Here is a 16250-nt window from a genome sequence, read left to right on the forward strand (position 1 = left end):
AGAGCATACACCTCCTAAATTGTGGGCCTGCAAGGATGGCTTTTGAGGAGACTTCCTTTAGCCTTTGGACTATTGGGCTATTCAGACATAGGGTTGCCTTCAGTCTTCCTTGTTACTGGCTAGGTTAACTGTGTTGCTGGCTCCGGACGTTGGCCTAGGGTTCAGCAAGGGTGAGGAGGGGCCTCTGTATATATCCACCTCCTGCAGTTTGGATTCAACCCTGAGGTACTGCAGGGAAGTGTGTGGTCTGTGGACCTGGGTCAGAGCTACCTGCTGGGAGTTGGTGCTTTGGCTCACCTGACCCTTCCAGAGCTTGCTGTTAGGTAAGGAAAGCAGGTACTGAGATTAGGGAAGAACAGGTGCCAGTCTGTGAACTGGATCCAGATGGGCGGCAGACCTCTGCTCTGCCAAGTCCTGCTGGTTGTTAATACACTATTCTTAGGAGCTGAGCTCAGGTCAGGTCTCCCTCCCTCCCCCTCAAACACCAGGGTCTTGCTGTGTGGCCCTCTCTGGTCTCAAACTTGCAATTCTCCTGATTCAGCCTTCTGGGTACTGGAATTAAAGGTGTGTGCAAGCGTGCCCAGCCTGATAGGTCCTTTGAGCTCGGGACACATGTGCTGAGAAGATTAGGCAGCTGCCGAAACTTGCCCCACCCTTTTAGCTGCAAAAGATTGTGGGCAGATGGGGCATGTATTCTGATGAACATCCAAAGACAGGAAGGTATAGGAGAGGGCCGGCCAGCCCCTCAGAGGGCAGGCCCTTTGTAATGCCAGGGCATGTCTGACCAACATGTCTCCCTTGGCTGAATAGTAGGGAAGGTTGCTGCCAAAAGAACCGTAGGTTTAGGGTTAAGGACTAGATTAGATAACCCTGGTGCTGGCCCACGTGGCAGCTGGCATTCCTCCCAGCCTCATCTTCTCAGCCACAATCAGCACAGATGCATCTGAGAGAATGTAGGTGAAGAGTGACTTGGGAGCACGTGCTTTCGTGGGAATCGTCACAGCGTGGCATACAGCTAGTTTATTTTTTCTTTTTGTTGTGATTATTGTTTTGTTTGTTTATAGATAAGGAAATTACAACTTAGAGGGCTGGGGTGTGTGTGTGTGTGTGTGTGTGTAGTGTTTATGTGTGCAAACATGCACACACATGCACTTGGAAGCACAGGAGCATGTGGGGCACGTGGAGGTCAGAGGACAAACTTCTGAGTCACTCCTTAGATACTGTCCTCTTTTTGTTTGTTTTGAGGCAGGGTCTCTTACTGGCCAGGACCTTGCTAAGTGGGCTAGTTGGCTCACCAGTGAGACCCAGGGATCCATCCTCCTGTATCCTCTTTCCTAGTGCCAAACAGTGCTGAAACTATACACACATGCTATAACACCCAACTTTTTTTTCTTACTTGGGTTCTTGCTCTGGTCCTTTTGGTTGCCAGGCAAGTTCTTTCCTGACCATGCTATCTCCCCAGCCTGAGGCTGCTGAGTTCTGCTTTTTTTTTATATTTATTTATTTATTTTTAATAAATTTATTTATTTATTAAAGATTTCTGTCTCTTCCCCGCCACCTCCTCCCATTTCCCTCCCCCTCCCCCAATTAAGTCCCCCCCCCAGCCCGAAAAGCAATCAGGGTTCCCTGTCCTGTGGGAAGTCCAAGGAACCCCCACCTCCATCCAGGTCTAGTAAGTTGAGCATCCAAACTTCCTAGGCTCCCACAAAGCCAGTGCGTGCAGTAGGATCAGAAACCCGTTGCCATTGTTCTTGAGTTGTCAGTAGACCTCATTGACTGCTATGTTCAGAGAGTCTGGTTTTATCCCAGGCTTTTCCAGACCCAGGCCAGCTGGTCTTGGTGAGTTCCCAGTAGAACATCCCCATTGTCTCAGTGTGTGGGTGCACCCCTCACGGTCCTGATTTCCTTGCTCGTGCTCTCTCTCCTTCTGCTCCTGATTTGGACCTTGAGATTTCAGTCCTGTGCTCCAATGTGGGTCTCTGTCTCTGTCTCCTTTCATCGCTTGCTGAAGGTTAATATTCAGGAGGATGCCTATATGTTTTTCTTTGGGTTCTCCTTATTTAGCTTCTCTAGGATCACTAATTATAGGCTCAATGTCCTTGGTTTATGGCTAGAAACCAAATATGAGTGAGTATATCCCAAGTTCCTCTTTTTGGGTCTGGCTTACCTCACTCAGGATAGTGTTTTCTATTTCCATCCATTTGCATGCAAAATTCAAGACTGAGTTCTGCTTTATAAACAGTCCTAGGATACGGTGCCTATAGGTTTTAGCTTAGCGGCTAATCCCATCTTCAGCTCTTAGAGTTAGCTCCTGCCAGCTTACAGAGTCTAGATCCAGGTGAGCCCTTCCTCCAGAGCTTAACCAGCCACCAGACAGGGCTCAGGGTGATTGAGGTTTGGCTGATCTCAAGGCTTGTGGGCCCCAGCATCCTCTCACTCTCCAGGAAACCCCTGAACTTCCATAACCTGCCAGAGCACGTGGACCAGCTGCTCCAGGTGGACCGTGAAGACGAGGAGAGCCAGGGTACGAGGCATTCTTTGGAGTGGGTGTGCAATTACGGTGCCAAGTCCTGGGGTTCTCTGCTGAACTCACATCTCCCGTGTCTGTAAACGCCTCTGCCCTCCTGATCTCACACATCTCCCCTTCTCAGGACAAGTTGAGGGGCGACTTGGGCCATCTACCGTGGTCCTAGACCACACAGGAGGCTTTGAGGGGCTTCTCCTCGTGGATGATGACCTCCTGGGGGTGAGTGAGCATGTGTTGTGGGCCCCTAGTTGAGCCCCAAACTCTCCTCTGTGTCCATCCTCACGGAGCTAGCTATACACTCCTCTTGACACCGCTGCAGACCATGGTGTCCTCAGCCTTAGCCTTCTGCCACAGTTCTGAAACCTTGGTGCAGTCACTACCTCAACCCCTCTCAGCAAAGCCCTGGTTCCATCATGCCTCTATCCCAGAAGCTCTTGACAGTCTCTCCTGTCTCAACCAGACACTGTGCAGTGTTGGCCCTGACAAACTTGTGCCACCAATGTTAACATTACTTTCTTCTCTCTCCAGGTGATTGGACACAGCAACTTCGGCACTATCCGCTCTACCACATGTGTGTACAAAGGTGAGCTCATGCTCCACTGAGGCTCGGAGAGTTGGGAGGAAACTGAGGCAAGAGGCAGTCTTCATTCACTGGCCTACCTCTGCTCTTCCTAGGGAAGTGGGTCTACGAGGTGCTCATCTCCTCCCAGGGTCTCATGCAGATCGGCTGGTGCACCATCAACTGCCGCTTTAACCAGGAGGTACATACACGGGAAGGGCTTTCCCAGAGAGGTCTGTGTTGCGGGCATCCTCAAAGCAGGAGCCTGACCTGAGTTGCCCACTAAAGATGGAATATGCTGCATTCTACTCGAGGGCACCTGGTATAGAACCCTTGCAAACACGTCACACTCTTCTCTAGAGTCATGTGGGCACTAGATTAGCAACTGGTGGGCTCTGGCCTGCCCTTACCCATCATCCCCAGACCTCACAAGCAGTTTCTTCCTAGGAAGGGGTAGGAGATACACATAACTCTTACGCCTATGACGGGAACCGGGTGCGCAAATGGAACGTGACCACAACAAATTACGGCAAGGTGAGGGCTGGGCTTCCGTGGATCACCAAGCCCATAACCACCCCATTGCTTGTGGTCTAGAGCCACAGGCTAACTACGAAGGACTTTAGATACCAGGGAAGGGTCTGGGGGTTTGGAGCCCCCTGTCTCCCTGTGGTCAGTCTTCCCTGGGTGGTCCTAGGAATGCACCTGGGATGTGGATCGGGCAGGCAGCTGTGCTTCTTCGTGTCTGTAAAGCTTCCTTCTGTGGCAGGCATGGGCAGCGGGGGACATCGTGAGCTGCCTCATTGATCTGGATGATGGTACTCTATCCTTTTGCCTGTGAGTCTCCTATCTTTATAGACCTGGCCAGACTGCTCCCTCTAAGGGAGCCAGGCCAAGTTCAGTAGACCAAGGGTGGGCAACCATACCTTTCCTAGCATTGGCTTACAGACCTACCCTTTCCTCCCCAGGAATGGTGTGTCGCTGGGCACCGCCTTCGAGAACCTGTCCAGGGGCCTAGGAATGGCCTACTTCCCAGCCATCAGCCTGTCATTTAAGGAGTCTGTGGCATTCAACTTCGGCAGCCGTCCTTTGCGATATCATTTTGGGAATATGATTGTGGGTGGCTTGGCATCTAAAATGAGGGTCTCCCCACCCAGGAGCACTGTGGGCTGGTGGCAAGCCTAGTTGCTGCAGTATGCACACAAGATGCAGCTTAGTTAGGTTGGTCCAAGGACAAAAGTCCTTTTAAGGTGGGTGCCATTGTCTTCATTGAGCAGATGAAGAACGTGAAGTGACAAAAGAGTTTTTACCCCTCAGATACTGAGCGGGAGAACTGCGATGCAGACTGGGCCCCTGGTTAGGCTCTCGGTGGGAGGGAGGGAGGGAGGGAGGGAGGGAGGGAGGGAGGGAGGGAGGGAGGGGGATGTGTCTGAGCCTCAGGTTGCTGGCTTAACTCTGTGGCACCTACCCAGTTGCGGGCTTCCGGCCCCTGCAGGACCCTCCCTTTGCTGACCTGGTGCGGGCACAGAGATTGCTGGGCTGTTTTCAGGCAGTGCTGAGTGTGGAACTGGACCCTGTGGTGAGCAGAGTCTGGGCTAGGGAAGCAGGGGTCTTACCCCAGCCCTCCTCCCCTCATGGTCTTCTCCCCCACCTACAGGAAGGGCGGTTGGTGGAGAAGGAGAGCTCTGAGTGGCAGCTGCAAGGGCAGCCCACTGTCCTGCTTACCCTGGCCCACATCTTCCATCACTTCGCACCACTTCTGGTGAGACTGCAGGGAGGGGAAGAGGGGGCATGTTAGGTGTGTCTGTGGTAGATACCTGCATCTGCTGGGGCTCACGCGGGATACAGTAACATTAGCTGCCAGGATTCTGTAAGGCCACAGGCCTCAGATTTTAAGGACAGAATCCTGGGGAAGAGGGTCTTGATGTCACAGGCTGAGGAAATGGTGAGACAAAGCCCTGGAGAGATTGTGGGCCAGCAGGCCAGCAGCTCCTCTTGTTCCTCAGTCAGACTCTGGAAGGGGCTCATCTCTGATAGAATTGCTTGAAAGGCTCAAGACTTGGTGTCCGAGGCCTGCTTCTTCAACATGAGCAGGGGTCTCCTGGGCAACAGGAGGCCCAACTTTACTAGTGCCTGCCCTTTGGTGTAGCGCAAGGTTTACCTCGTGGAGGCTGTGTTCATGAGCTTCCTGCTGGGGATCATGGAGAAGGGCACGCCTGAGCAGGCACAGTCAGTAGTACACCAGATCTTGGACCTCTTGTGGCTCTTCATGGAGGTAAGACTTCTGACTCCAGGCTCAGGCCAGGCTGTCAGACTCCATCAGAGCAAGGGAGGTATGGTAGGGTCCTGGAAGAGGCCCCTGTCATGGCTGCCCTAGCATCTCTTCTTAGGACTATGAGGTACAGGATTGCCTCAAGCAGTTGATGATGTCTCTGCTGCGTCTCTACCGGTTCTCACCGATTGTCCCAGACCTGGGTCTACAGGTGGGAGCATCTGTCCCTGCCCTGAAACCCCCGAGCCTCGCTGCCGATTCTGAGCACCCCTTTCTCCACAGATCCACTACCTGCGCCTCACTATTTCTATCCTGAGACACGAGAAGTCCCGCAAGTTTCTTCTTAGTAATGTCCTGTATCCTCTCGATGCTAGGCAGACCTGCCTTGTAGTGCCCTCCAAGGTCAGCAGAGGGCAGTGTCCACCACTCCAGGAGTCTCTAGGAAGGTTCAGGAGACCACAGCTGAGTCCCCACAGAACTGAGAAGGCAAAGGAGAGGTTTGCAGTTGCCTGGCTGGCTGAACAGGGCTCTTCTCCACTGCAGCTGTGTGTGGAGGTGTGGGAAGGCCCCACGGCCTGCTCTCTTTAGCCTCATCTCTGTACTTTTGTCTGAGTGCACAGACAAGGTCTTCTCTGAAGAGGCAGGTCTTCCTGGTTCTCCAGTGTTGTGAGCTGTTTGGGAATCCTAAGCACTGGCCCCCTTAGTCTGGTATCTTTCAGCCTCCAGCAAGCACAAACAGTGGGACATATGGGGTCTGAGATGGACTGGCAGGCCCATCCCATTCACCTGTTCCTTTGACAAGTTTTTATCATACCCTTGCTGGGTAGCAGGCTTGCTGATTTGATAGCCATAGATAAATCTCTCTTGAGGCTCACAACCTAGGAGACAGTTACATGGTGAGATTGGCATTTTTGACGATGGGAGAGCTATGGTGGGTACATCAAGGTAGGCTTCCAAGGTGGGCTCGTGAGGGTATATAGTAGGCTCTTTGGTGAACCAAGTTCTTCCTTGACAGTTACCAGTTTTGACATGCTCCGGTCAGTGGTCTTCTTTTATATTAAGAGTCCCCTGCGTGTGGAGGAGGCTGGCCTGCAGGAACTCATTCCCACCACCTGGTGGCCCCATCGCTCCAGCAGGGAGGTGGGCAGACCTTGAGCGGGGTGGGAGCTGGCACAGTGAGGGCCTGCCCCAGTGTACCTGTGCACCTGGCACCCAGTACCTGAGGTCTCTTTTGCCCTGGTTCCTGAAGTTCTCGGGGTGAGGACTTCCATGTGAAGTAGTCCTGGGTAAGTCAGCCCCCAGGAAACCCCGCTCTCTTCTGTCCTCTGTTCCTGCCCAGGGCAGAGACAGTAAGGAGGCAGAGGAGGAGACCACTGAGGAGCGGCAAAGGAGGAGAGCCTATGAGCGAGGCTGCCAAAGACTCAAGAAGCGCATTGAAGGTCAGCCCTGGCCTCAGGCCTTGGGCAGGGGTGGGATTAGGAGCAGTTGGTGGTGACTATACCAGCAGAAGCGGGGAACCCTGCTCCCTTTCCTGGGAGCCTAAGGCTGTATTTCCCGCCCCATCCCAGTGGTGGAAGGACTACAGGTCCAGATCCTGAAGCTGCTGTTGGATAATAAGGATGACAATGGGGTAAGTGACCCAGGACTCCTGTGGGAATCGCTGGCTGGGGGGGGGGAGGGGGGATGCTGTTTCGGGCCCTGAGCCCGAGAGCAGGGGCTGGCTCGTGTTCCTGTGGTCTTTAAGGTAACTGTTAGCTCAACATAGCCTCATTTTCCCATTCCTTGAAGGGTGAAGCTTCTAGGTACATTTTTCTGACAAAATTCCGGAAGTTTCTGCAGGAGAATGCCAGTGGCCGGGGGGTAGGTATCCTTCAGGGCGGCCATTGTGGGCTCCTGGCTGTGTTGCAAGGGCTGCAATCTGGGCGTCTGGTGCCTCTGACCTGTCACCTGTGTTCTTGCCGGCTTTTCCTCCCGGGATCCTGGCTCACAGCCTTGGATGAGGAATAAGCTGGACTCTGGCCTGGCACCAATGTATGTTTTCTGTCATCTGACCCCAGAACATGCCCACGCTCTGCCCCCCTGAGTACATGGTCTGCTTCTTACACCGGCTGGTATCTGCCCTGCGCTTCTATTGGGACGAATACAAAGTTTCCAACCCCCGTGCTGCCTTCAGTGAGGGTAAGTGATGCCAGACCCCAGGTTGGCAGAGCTGGACTGAACCAGGTCTGCGGTAGCTGCCCGTGGTGGTAGTGAGAGCTGAGCCGGATGTGAAGATTACTGGGCCTTTGCCCAGCTAAGTCCATTTCAGGAACCCCCACACTCTGGGACCTTTAGACCTACGTTGACTGGTTACTTCCACAGGCTCCTCCTGCCCGTGACAGGCATTATTCCTTAGTGCTGGTACCTAGATCTCTGTGCAGCCTTTTGTGAAGATGCCTCGGATGGGTCCTGGGGCTCCTGCATCTGGACAGATAGAGTTCCCAGGAGTCAGTAGGAGATTTAGGCACTCTGGGTTGGGGGATATCCCATAGAGTTTGTCCTTCTGTTCTCTTGAGTAACCAGCTGTCAAGAATTCTCCCCCCACCCCAAGTCCTACAGCTGTTGGCTAACCTAAAACAGCAAGGAGAGAGAGAGACAAGGAGCCCTGGGCTCTGGCTCTGCTGTCTGCCTGGGCCGATGGATGACCAAGGTCAGATGGCTCTGCAGAGTTCCACTAACCCCTGACTGCTGACCCTGCATCCCTGACTCCCTGCAGAGGCTTATGTCCCACCACAGATCTTCTACAATGGCAAGGTGGATTACTTTGACCTTCAGCGCCTTGGGGGCCTCCTCTCACACCTTCGAAAGACCCTAAAAGGTGAGTGGAGGCTGTGGCAGTGAACAGCCCTGGCTGCCTCTGAGCCTGCACTGCTGTGGGTGCTGAGCCACCCTTGTCCACTAGAGGGTGCCCGTCTTTCTTTCCTGTTTAGTCAGGGCTTACTGACCTGCTAGGCTGCATTTGACCTCCAGTTTAGCCAGATGTGCCTTCCTTGGGTACTAGAGATAGGCTAGGAATGCACTAATGAAATAGGGCCAGATGGCCGGGCAGTGGTGGCACAGGCCTTTAATTCCAGCACTTGGACAGGCAGATCTCTGTGAGTTCGAGGCCAGCCTGATCTATAGAGTGAGGTCCACGACAGCCAGAGAGCTGTTACAGAGAAACCCTGTCACGGAAAAAAAAGTGTGTGTGTGGGGGGCAGATGTATTGACACAGGATTTAGTAGCCTGGTAAGGGGTGTGTCAGTGCTGTCTGAGCTGCTTTCATTGGTAAGCACAGCTCACTATGGTACAAAGGGCCTTTGGTACTGTGAACCCACGGGCAAGAGTATCAAAATGAGCAGACTGTGGTGGCACACACTGTAAAAAAACAGCACTCAGGAGGGTAGAGGCAGGTAGATCTCTGTGAGTTCCAGGCCAGCCATGGCTATGCAGTGAGACCTTCCTTTAAAAAACAACAAACAGGGCCCTGGGACAGCAGGCTCAGCAGTTATGAGCACTTATTACTTTTGTTGAGGGCCCGGGATTGAGTGCTGGCATCCACAGGGCAGCTCACAAGAGTCTGTAACTCCAGTTCCAGGGAATCCAGGGCACCTAGGGCATCTCTCTGGAAACCAAGCTTGCACATGGTACATGTACAAAACCACTCATACAAGTAAAAATAAATCTAAAAACATTATATTAAAAATAAGCAACAACACTGGACATGGTGGCACATGCCTTTAATCCCAGCACTTGGGAGGTGGGGCAGGTGGATCTCTGTGAGTCTGAGGCCAGCCTGGTCTACAAGAGCTAGTTCCAAAACACCCAGGGCTACACAGAGAAACCCTGTCTTAAGAAACAAAAACAAAACAAAAAAGTAACAATAAAAGTCAGAAGCAGCCCAGTATGGCCTGCAGACACTTGCTGGGAATTCAAGTCTGAGGCAGGCACCTGTGAGGGTGAGGCCAGTCTGAGACTTTTACAGGCCACACAGAAGGCACAAAATCTCCACAGACAGCTTTGGAAGGCCTGGGAGAGGCTGGGGACTGAAGTTAGGTCTATGTTATGAGACACTCCCTCTGGAATGGACTGCCGGGGGACTGTTACCCACGTGTGAAGCAGGCACCATAGAACAATGAGTAACCTTGATCATGCTAGGTGCTCTGCAGCTGGTGTCATCAGAGCGAGGGGCTGCCTAGGGACCCTGAGATATCAAGTCCAGGGTACTGGAGAGACCTGCAAACCCAGCGAGAAGCAAACCCCAAGCTGGAGATGGACTGTCTGTGCAAAGCGGGGCGTGCCTGTGTGGGTTATGTGAAGTAGTCTTACAGGAAACTAGAGACCCACAGGAGTGCTGGGGTAAGGGGTGCCTCCTGCTGCTGGTTGCAGCTAGAGGGGCCCCTGTGCTGTAGAGAGACAAGAGGGACAGTGGGGAGTAGGCTGTGCACAGTCCCCACCCCCAGCTTGCCAGTGCTGTCTCCGCTCAGAGCAGTTCTGTCAACGGTCCCTCTTCTATAGCTGGCCTAAGCCTCCTGTCCTGCTTGTCTCCCAGATGACCTTGCTTCCAAAGCCAATATCGTGATTGACCCCCTGGAGCTCCAGGCAGCTACCATGGATGACCTGGATGAGGATGAAGAGCCAGCCCCAACGGCGGCCCAGGTGAGGCAGTAGGGGCAGCCAGAAGTTCCATCTTGTAGGCAGGGGTATGACACGTGTCCAGCTTCTCACAGGGAAGTTCCTGGCTGCTGGTGGAGCATGACCTCTCCCTGTCCATTCCCCTACTCTGTACATAAAGTGCGTCCTACACAGGCCCCAGGAGAGTCGATGAGCTTCTGACCCCCTTTCTCCACCACAGCGTCCCATGCAAGCCCTGGCCATGGGAGGGGCACTGCCCCTGCCCCGGCCAGGCTGGCTCAGTTCTCCAACACTGGGCCGAGCCAACCGCTTCCTCAGCACAGCAGCTGTGAGCCTCATGACCCCACGGCGACCTCTGAGCACCGTGGAGAAAGTAAAGGTCCGCTCGCTGAACGTGGAACAGAGGACTCGTGAGGACAGTAGGTGCCAGGCAGAGTGCTGAGGGAGCCTTCTGCTGTGTATAAACCAGAATAGTCCCCTCCTCCCCCCACTCCCTACCACCTTGAGGCCTGGCCACATCCCAAGGGCACAGGAAGCGCAATCTGAAGACGTGAAATCAATATTACAAAAATAGGTTCTGGTGTTGCAGGGCCTTGCCCTGCACCCCACCCTCCCTTGACCTATTCTCCCTGAAGCTCCCTTCCTAGACAAGGAAGAGAGAGGGAATCCCCTCTCCTAGAAGGCCCATTCAGCCTGTGCATATTTCAGAGAAAATCGGAAGCGGGGTGAGGTAGCACCACCTTTAATCCCAGCACTAGTTAAGCAGAGGTAGTCAGAGCTCTGGGAGTTTAGAGCCAGCCTGGTCTACATAGCGAGACCCTGTCTCAAAGAACAAATAGAAAAGCCTGGCTTTCGTTCTGTCTTCTGCTCCCCAGTTGAGGGCAGCCACTGGAATGAGGGCCTGCTATTGGGGAGACCCCCTGAGGAGCCGGAGCAGCCCCTTACGGAGAACTCACTGTTGGAAGTCCTGGATGGCACTGTCATGATGTATAACCTCAGCGTCCACCAGCAGCTGGGCAAGGTCTTGCTCTGTCAATCCATGGTTGTCGTGAGGGGTGTTCTGCCTGGTGGGATGCACGAGTGCTTCCATGCCTGCCTGTGGGGTGTCAGTGCACACGCGCATGTCACACAGCAGGACTCTGCTGATGCTGCCTGGCTCTGACTGTAGTATTTTTGTAGGAAGAGACAGAAATTTGGGAACTTCGCAGGCTGGGGCCAGATTGGGTTTTAAAAAGCCTGGTTAAGGTACCCAAGGGTCACCCTGAATACGTGGTGTTCAATACTCCAGATGGTGGGCGTGTCCGATGATGTCAATGAGTATGCAATGGCCCTGAGAGACACAGAGGACAAACTCCGCCGCTGCCCCAAGAGGGTAAGGCTGGGTAGGAAGGTGGCATTGGAGCAGAAGGGTGTGGCACAGGGACAGTATGCTTGGGGGTCTCTAGTATACCACGGCATCCCACAAAGGAAATCTTGTTCCGGGGATGCCCCAACATTTTCCCCTGTCCCTACCCTGACCGCACCAAGTGGTGAGAGCAAGGCTGGCTGAGGAGCCTGTCTATCCTGAGCCCCATCGACCAGCCGCAGCCCGTGCCAAGGTTCCCCACCCCTGCCCGCTCACTAAGTGCTGATGCAGAGCCCTCGCCCTTGTTAATAATGGATGGCCCTTGAGTGCCGCCTCAGCCACCCTGAGTCAGCAGGAAGCAGGCCCCAGCTCTCCCAGTCCCCTGGAGCCCTTCTGCCATGGCATGCCTCGCCTGGGCTGGGCCTCCTTAGCAGGCCTTCTCTGCCCACTGTCACCAAAGCCTTGGCCTACCCAGCCATTGAAGTTGCAGTCTGGCCCTGTGTCCCAGGAGCTCACAGAGGGGTTAACCAGGGCCTTCTTCTGGGACTTGCTAGGTTGCCACTGATCACCACTGGCAGAAGTGAGCTTTCTAAGTGGAGCCCCACCCTCCCTCCCTCATCTTCCCTGGGCTAGCGCCCACATCAAACTGCCTAGTGAGATATGGGCGTGAGGCCATATTCTGATTGTCTTTTTTTCTTCTTGTGGGCCAGAGAAAGGATATCCTTGCAGAGCTGACCAAGAGCCAGAAAGTTTTCTCAGAAAAGCTGGACCACCTGAGCCGCCGGCTTGCCTGGGTCCATGCCACTGTCTACTCCCAGGTGAGTAGCCATGGCTCTGCTCAGCATGACCCATTTTCAGCACCTGTTTGTCTGTAGGCTGGGCACGGTTGTACTAAGGACCCTTAAGGACCCCAGTCTTCTTGGGGTCCTAGCACAAACTCCATTCCTCTTCGTCAGATTGTCTTCTCACACACCAGGCCATTTCTCTTGTGCCTGTGGACTTAAGTAGGGGTCGTTTCTGCTCACCTTAGCCCTTCAGCCCATGACGCCTGCCTCCTCTCCTCACCTCTCCTTTTAGGCATCAACCACTCCATCCCTGCCAGCACATCCGGGGCTTTCTTGTGTCTGCTCTGGCTAACTCACCTGCTACCCCTTGAGTCTGGACACACTTTTCTTCTCATTCTCTGTCACTTGCTTATTCATTCAGAAAAGACCTGAGTGTTCAGGGGCTATCCAGACACTTGTCACACACAGACAACCAGAAAGATGAGCCTCTGCCCTCCAGGCCAGTGGAGTACAGGGAGGGCTGACTATGCATTCCCTTTGAGACTGAAATTTAGCCCTTGTCCCTCTCAACTAGTTTCTTCTACCTATCCCTCCTGGGAGTAGTGGTGCCAGGGGGTTGTTCCTAGGTTCCCATGGAGAGAAGCATACTCTTCCCCTGGAACTATTGACATCTCCGTTTCTACCCAGTTATCTCTACTCAGTGTGTCTCCTAACAGCCCCTTCTCCATACTTAAACCACTTCTACCTTTTACCTCTTCCGCCTCCTGCTGTCAAAACCAGCCAGGGACATTGTGTTAGAAGCTCCCCACCACTGGGCTTTCGCACCTGGCCCCCTCTCTTGGCAGTCTGGCCACAGCCTCTCACACCACCACCTCAGGACCCTTGTCTTCCACCTCCTCTGCCTTGGTTGCTGTTCACCGTTTTCATTAAGCGCTGTATACGTATACGTTTGAGTCTTTTTGTTTGTTTGTTCATTTTTGAGACAGGGTTTCTTTACCTTGGCTGTCCTGGAACTTGCTCTGTAGACCAGGCTGGCCTCGAACTCACAGAGATCCACCTGCAACTGCCTCCTGAGTGCTGGGATTAAAGGTGTGCACCACCTCCAGGCTTACTTTTGAGTCTTAAATTTATGATTCTGATCCACTTTGAGTTAATTTTTGTAGATGGCATAAAGCAAGGTTCGGTTCCATTCTTCTGTGTATGGGACTACAATATTCTGTTGTTGGAGAGGACCAGTCTTTCCCTTTGATTCCTTGTCAAAATCAACTGACAGATGGAAGGGTTAACCCCTGACTCCCTTACTGTCTCCTTGGTCTGTACATATGTATCACACTTTTGATTATTTTTAGTAGTTTTTAACAATAAGTTTTGGAATCAGAAGGTTGGAAGATGGCTCAGTGGATAAGGGCGTTTGCCGCTGCGTTACTTTCTTTGCTGTGAAGAGACACCATGACCACAGCAACTTTAAAAAAGAAAGTTTGCATTCAGTTTTAGAGAGTTAGTCCATTATCCTCATGGCTGGGAACATGGAGGCATGCAAACAGACACGGTTCTGGAGTAGCTGAGAGCTTTCCACGCACTGGCAGCCAGGCGGAGAGACAGTCACTGGTCCTGGCAAGGGCTTTTGAAACATCAAAGCCCATTTCCATTGACACACCTCCAATAAGGGCATGCCCACTCCCTCCCAGTCTACCAAGAGCTGACTAAGCATTTAAATCTGTGAGCCTATGGGGGCCAATCTTATTCAAACCAGCACAGTCCCCAAGGAGAGAACTGACTCCTGCAAATTGTCCTCTGACATCTACATGTTCACCGTGGCATACATACATGTGTGCACACACACACTCACACTTGCACACAAATAAACAAATAAATGTAAAAGGAAAGAAAGGAACTGGAGAGATGGAGCCGTGGTTAAGAATGGTTGCTGTTCTTACAGAAGGCTGGAGTTGATTCCCAGCACCCACATCAGGAGGCCCACTGCTGCCTGTAGCTCCAACTCCAGGGGACCCGCACTCACATGCACACACAACGCACACACATAACTAAAAATAGTAAGTCTTAAGAAAAAGAAGGAAGAGCCGGGTGGTGGTGGCGCACGCCTTTAATCCCAGCACTTGGGAGGAAGAGGCAGGTGGATCTCTGTGAGTTTGGGGCCAGCCTGGTCTACAAGAGCTAGTTCCAGGACAGGCTCCAAAGCTACAGAGAAACCCTGTCTGGAAAAAACAAAAAAAGAAAGAATGAGCAACTTTGTTTCCTGCTAGAGTGTTTTGGATACTTCAGGGTATTTGAAGCTTCATAGCAATGGCTAAATGGATTTTCTTTTTTCTTAAAAAGATTTTGTGTGGGCTGGTCCGAAGGTAGTGAATTCTTTCAGCTGATTGTTCACAGTCAGCCATTTGTGCTTTCTGTTGATTAATAACAGTCAGCCATTTATGACAGTTGTTACCAACTGTTCACAGTTGTATAACAATTGTTTACCCTGTCAATTGTTAGCAACCATTCAGGGTTGTTAGCAATTGGTTACTCTGCTCTCACTACTATACTTGACTAGTCTTTTAAAAAAAAAAGATTTTGTGTGGCCTGGTGGTGGCGGTGCACGCCTTTAATCCCAGCACTCGGGAGGCAGAGGCAGGCGGATCTCTGTGAGTTCGAGGCCAGCCTGGTCTACAAGAGCTAGTTCCGGGATGGGCACCAAAGCTACAGAGAAACCCTGTCTCGAAAAACCAAAAAAAAAAAAAAAAAAGGATTTTGTGTGTGTGTGTGTGTGTGTGTGTGTGTGTATGTGTATGTGTGAGTGAGTGCTTTGCTTTCATGTATGTTGTCTGAACCACATGCATGCCTGGAGCCCAGAGAGGTCAGAAAAGGGCATTGAATACCCTGAGGCTGGAGCTACAGTTGGTTGTGAGTCCTTATGTGGGTGCTGGGAATCAAACCAGGGTCTCTGGAAGAGCAGCAAGCACTCTTAACTACTGGGCCATTTCTCCAGCCCAAGTTTCCTATTCTATTTCTTCAACCACATTGTTGGATGCAGTAGATTACTTTGGTCACTACCAATATTGTAGCAATATGAAGTCAACGACCCATGAATAGTTATGTTTCTGATTACTTCTAATTATGCCCTCAATTTCTTCCAGAACTATCTGTTTCATTTTGAGTCCTGCAACCTTGCTTGTTTCTTTTTTTATAATTATGGTTTTTTGAATATTTATTTATTTTATGTGCATTGGTGTTTTGCCTGGGTGTATGTATGTGTGAGGGTGTCAGATTCTCTTAAATTGGAGTTACAGACAGTTGTGAGCTGCCATGTGGGTACTGGGAATTGAACCTGGATCCTCTCAAAGAGCAGCCATTGCTCTTAACCACTGAGCCATCTTTCCAGCCCTAAAATTGTGAGGTTTTTAAAGTAACTTATTTATTTTATGTATGCTATTGTTTTGCCTGTGTATATGTCTGTGTGAGGCTGTCAGATCCCCTGGAATAGGAGTTACAGACAGTTGTAAGCTGTGGGTGCTGGGAGCTGAACCCTGGTCCTCTTAACCACTGAGCCATCTCTCCAGCCCCCACCCCAAATTTGTTTCTAATTCTCTCTCCTTGTGTGTGTGTGCCCTTTAGGATTTCTAAGCGTAAGACAGTGTTTGTGAATAGAGGTGACTTTACTGTTCCCATCCGAATTTGGATGTCTTTTGTTTTTCTTGCCTAGTTTTCCCTGGCTGTGGTCCCCAATACTGTGTTGAATAGAAGTGATAAAAATGGGCTTTTTCTGAATCTCAGACAGAGAATGACCCCAAATTTGGGACCCTGAGCATGGTGTGGGGTGCAGGCTTTTCATAACTGGCCTCCTTTTGTTGAGCTGCTTCTCTTCCTGCATCTTCACTCCGCCTGCTCTGAGAAGTGTGCCCTGTTATTAACGGGCGGGTATACAAGTATGCACTCTTCCTTGGACTGCACCTGCCAGGGCACTCACTCCTCCGTGCTGTCTTAGCGACCTCCCTTCCTCCAGCACTTGCTCAAGCACAGGCTTCTCCGCCTCTCTGAGATAGTGCTCACATTTCTGTCCTGTCCCCAGCCTTAATGGTACAGCTTCATCATTTGGGCCCTTGGCTACAATG

At 52.0% G+C, this 16250-nt stretch overlaps 1 protein-coding gene across 5 annotated transcripts in view; it reads left to right on the forward strand.

Moving 5' to 3' along the window:
- The window catches only part of Rnf123 (ring finger protein 123), a 30586-nt gene that overhangs the window by 4938 nt on the left and 9398 nt on the right, over positions 1-16250 (forward strand). For all 5 annotated transcript variants that reach the window (XM_075964663.1, XM_075964664.1, XM_075964661.1 and 2 more), the window contains exons 4-26: positions 2445-2524; positions 2652-2746; positions 3056-3110; positions 3203-3288; positions 3534-3620; positions 3853-3920; positions 4052-4177; positions 4548-4662; positions 4741-4845; positions 5233-5358; positions 5474-5566; positions 5638-5711; positions 6378-6495; positions 6695-6794; positions 6924-6985; positions 7144-7215; positions 7413-7533; positions 8111-8212; positions 9926-10032; positions 10229-10427; positions 10884-11029; positions 11297-11380; positions 12064-12171. In XM_075964663.1, coding sequence (XP_075820778.1) covers positions 2445-2524; positions 2652-2746; positions 3056-3110; positions 3203-3288; positions 3534-3620; positions 3853-3920; positions 4052-4177; positions 4548-4662; positions 4741-4845; positions 5233-5358; positions 5474-5566; positions 5638-5711; positions 6378-6495; positions 6695-6794; positions 6924-6985; positions 7144-7215; positions 7413-7533; positions 8111-8212; positions 9926-10032; positions 10229-10427; positions 10884-11029; positions 11297-11380; positions 12064-12171 — 2329 coding nt within the window. The remainder of the gene's footprint in view (positions 1-2444; positions 2525-2651; positions 2747-3055; positions 3111-3202; positions 3289-3533; positions 3621-3852; positions 3921-4051; positions 4178-4547; positions 4663-4740; positions 4846-5232; positions 5359-5473; positions 5567-5637; positions 5712-6377; positions 6496-6694; positions 6795-6923; positions 6986-7143; positions 7216-7412; positions 7534-8110; positions 8213-9925; positions 10033-10228; positions 10428-10883; positions 11030-11296; positions 11381-12063; positions 12172-16250) is intronic.

This window comes from Microtus pennsylvanicus, chromosome 3 (genome assembly GCF_037038515.1).
Source record: "Microtus pennsylvanicus isolate mMicPen1 chromosome 3, mMicPen1.hap1, whole genome shotgun sequence".
NCBI classification, from domain to species: Eukaryota; Metazoa; Chordata; class Mammalia; order Rodentia; family Cricetidae; genus Microtus; species Microtus pennsylvanicus.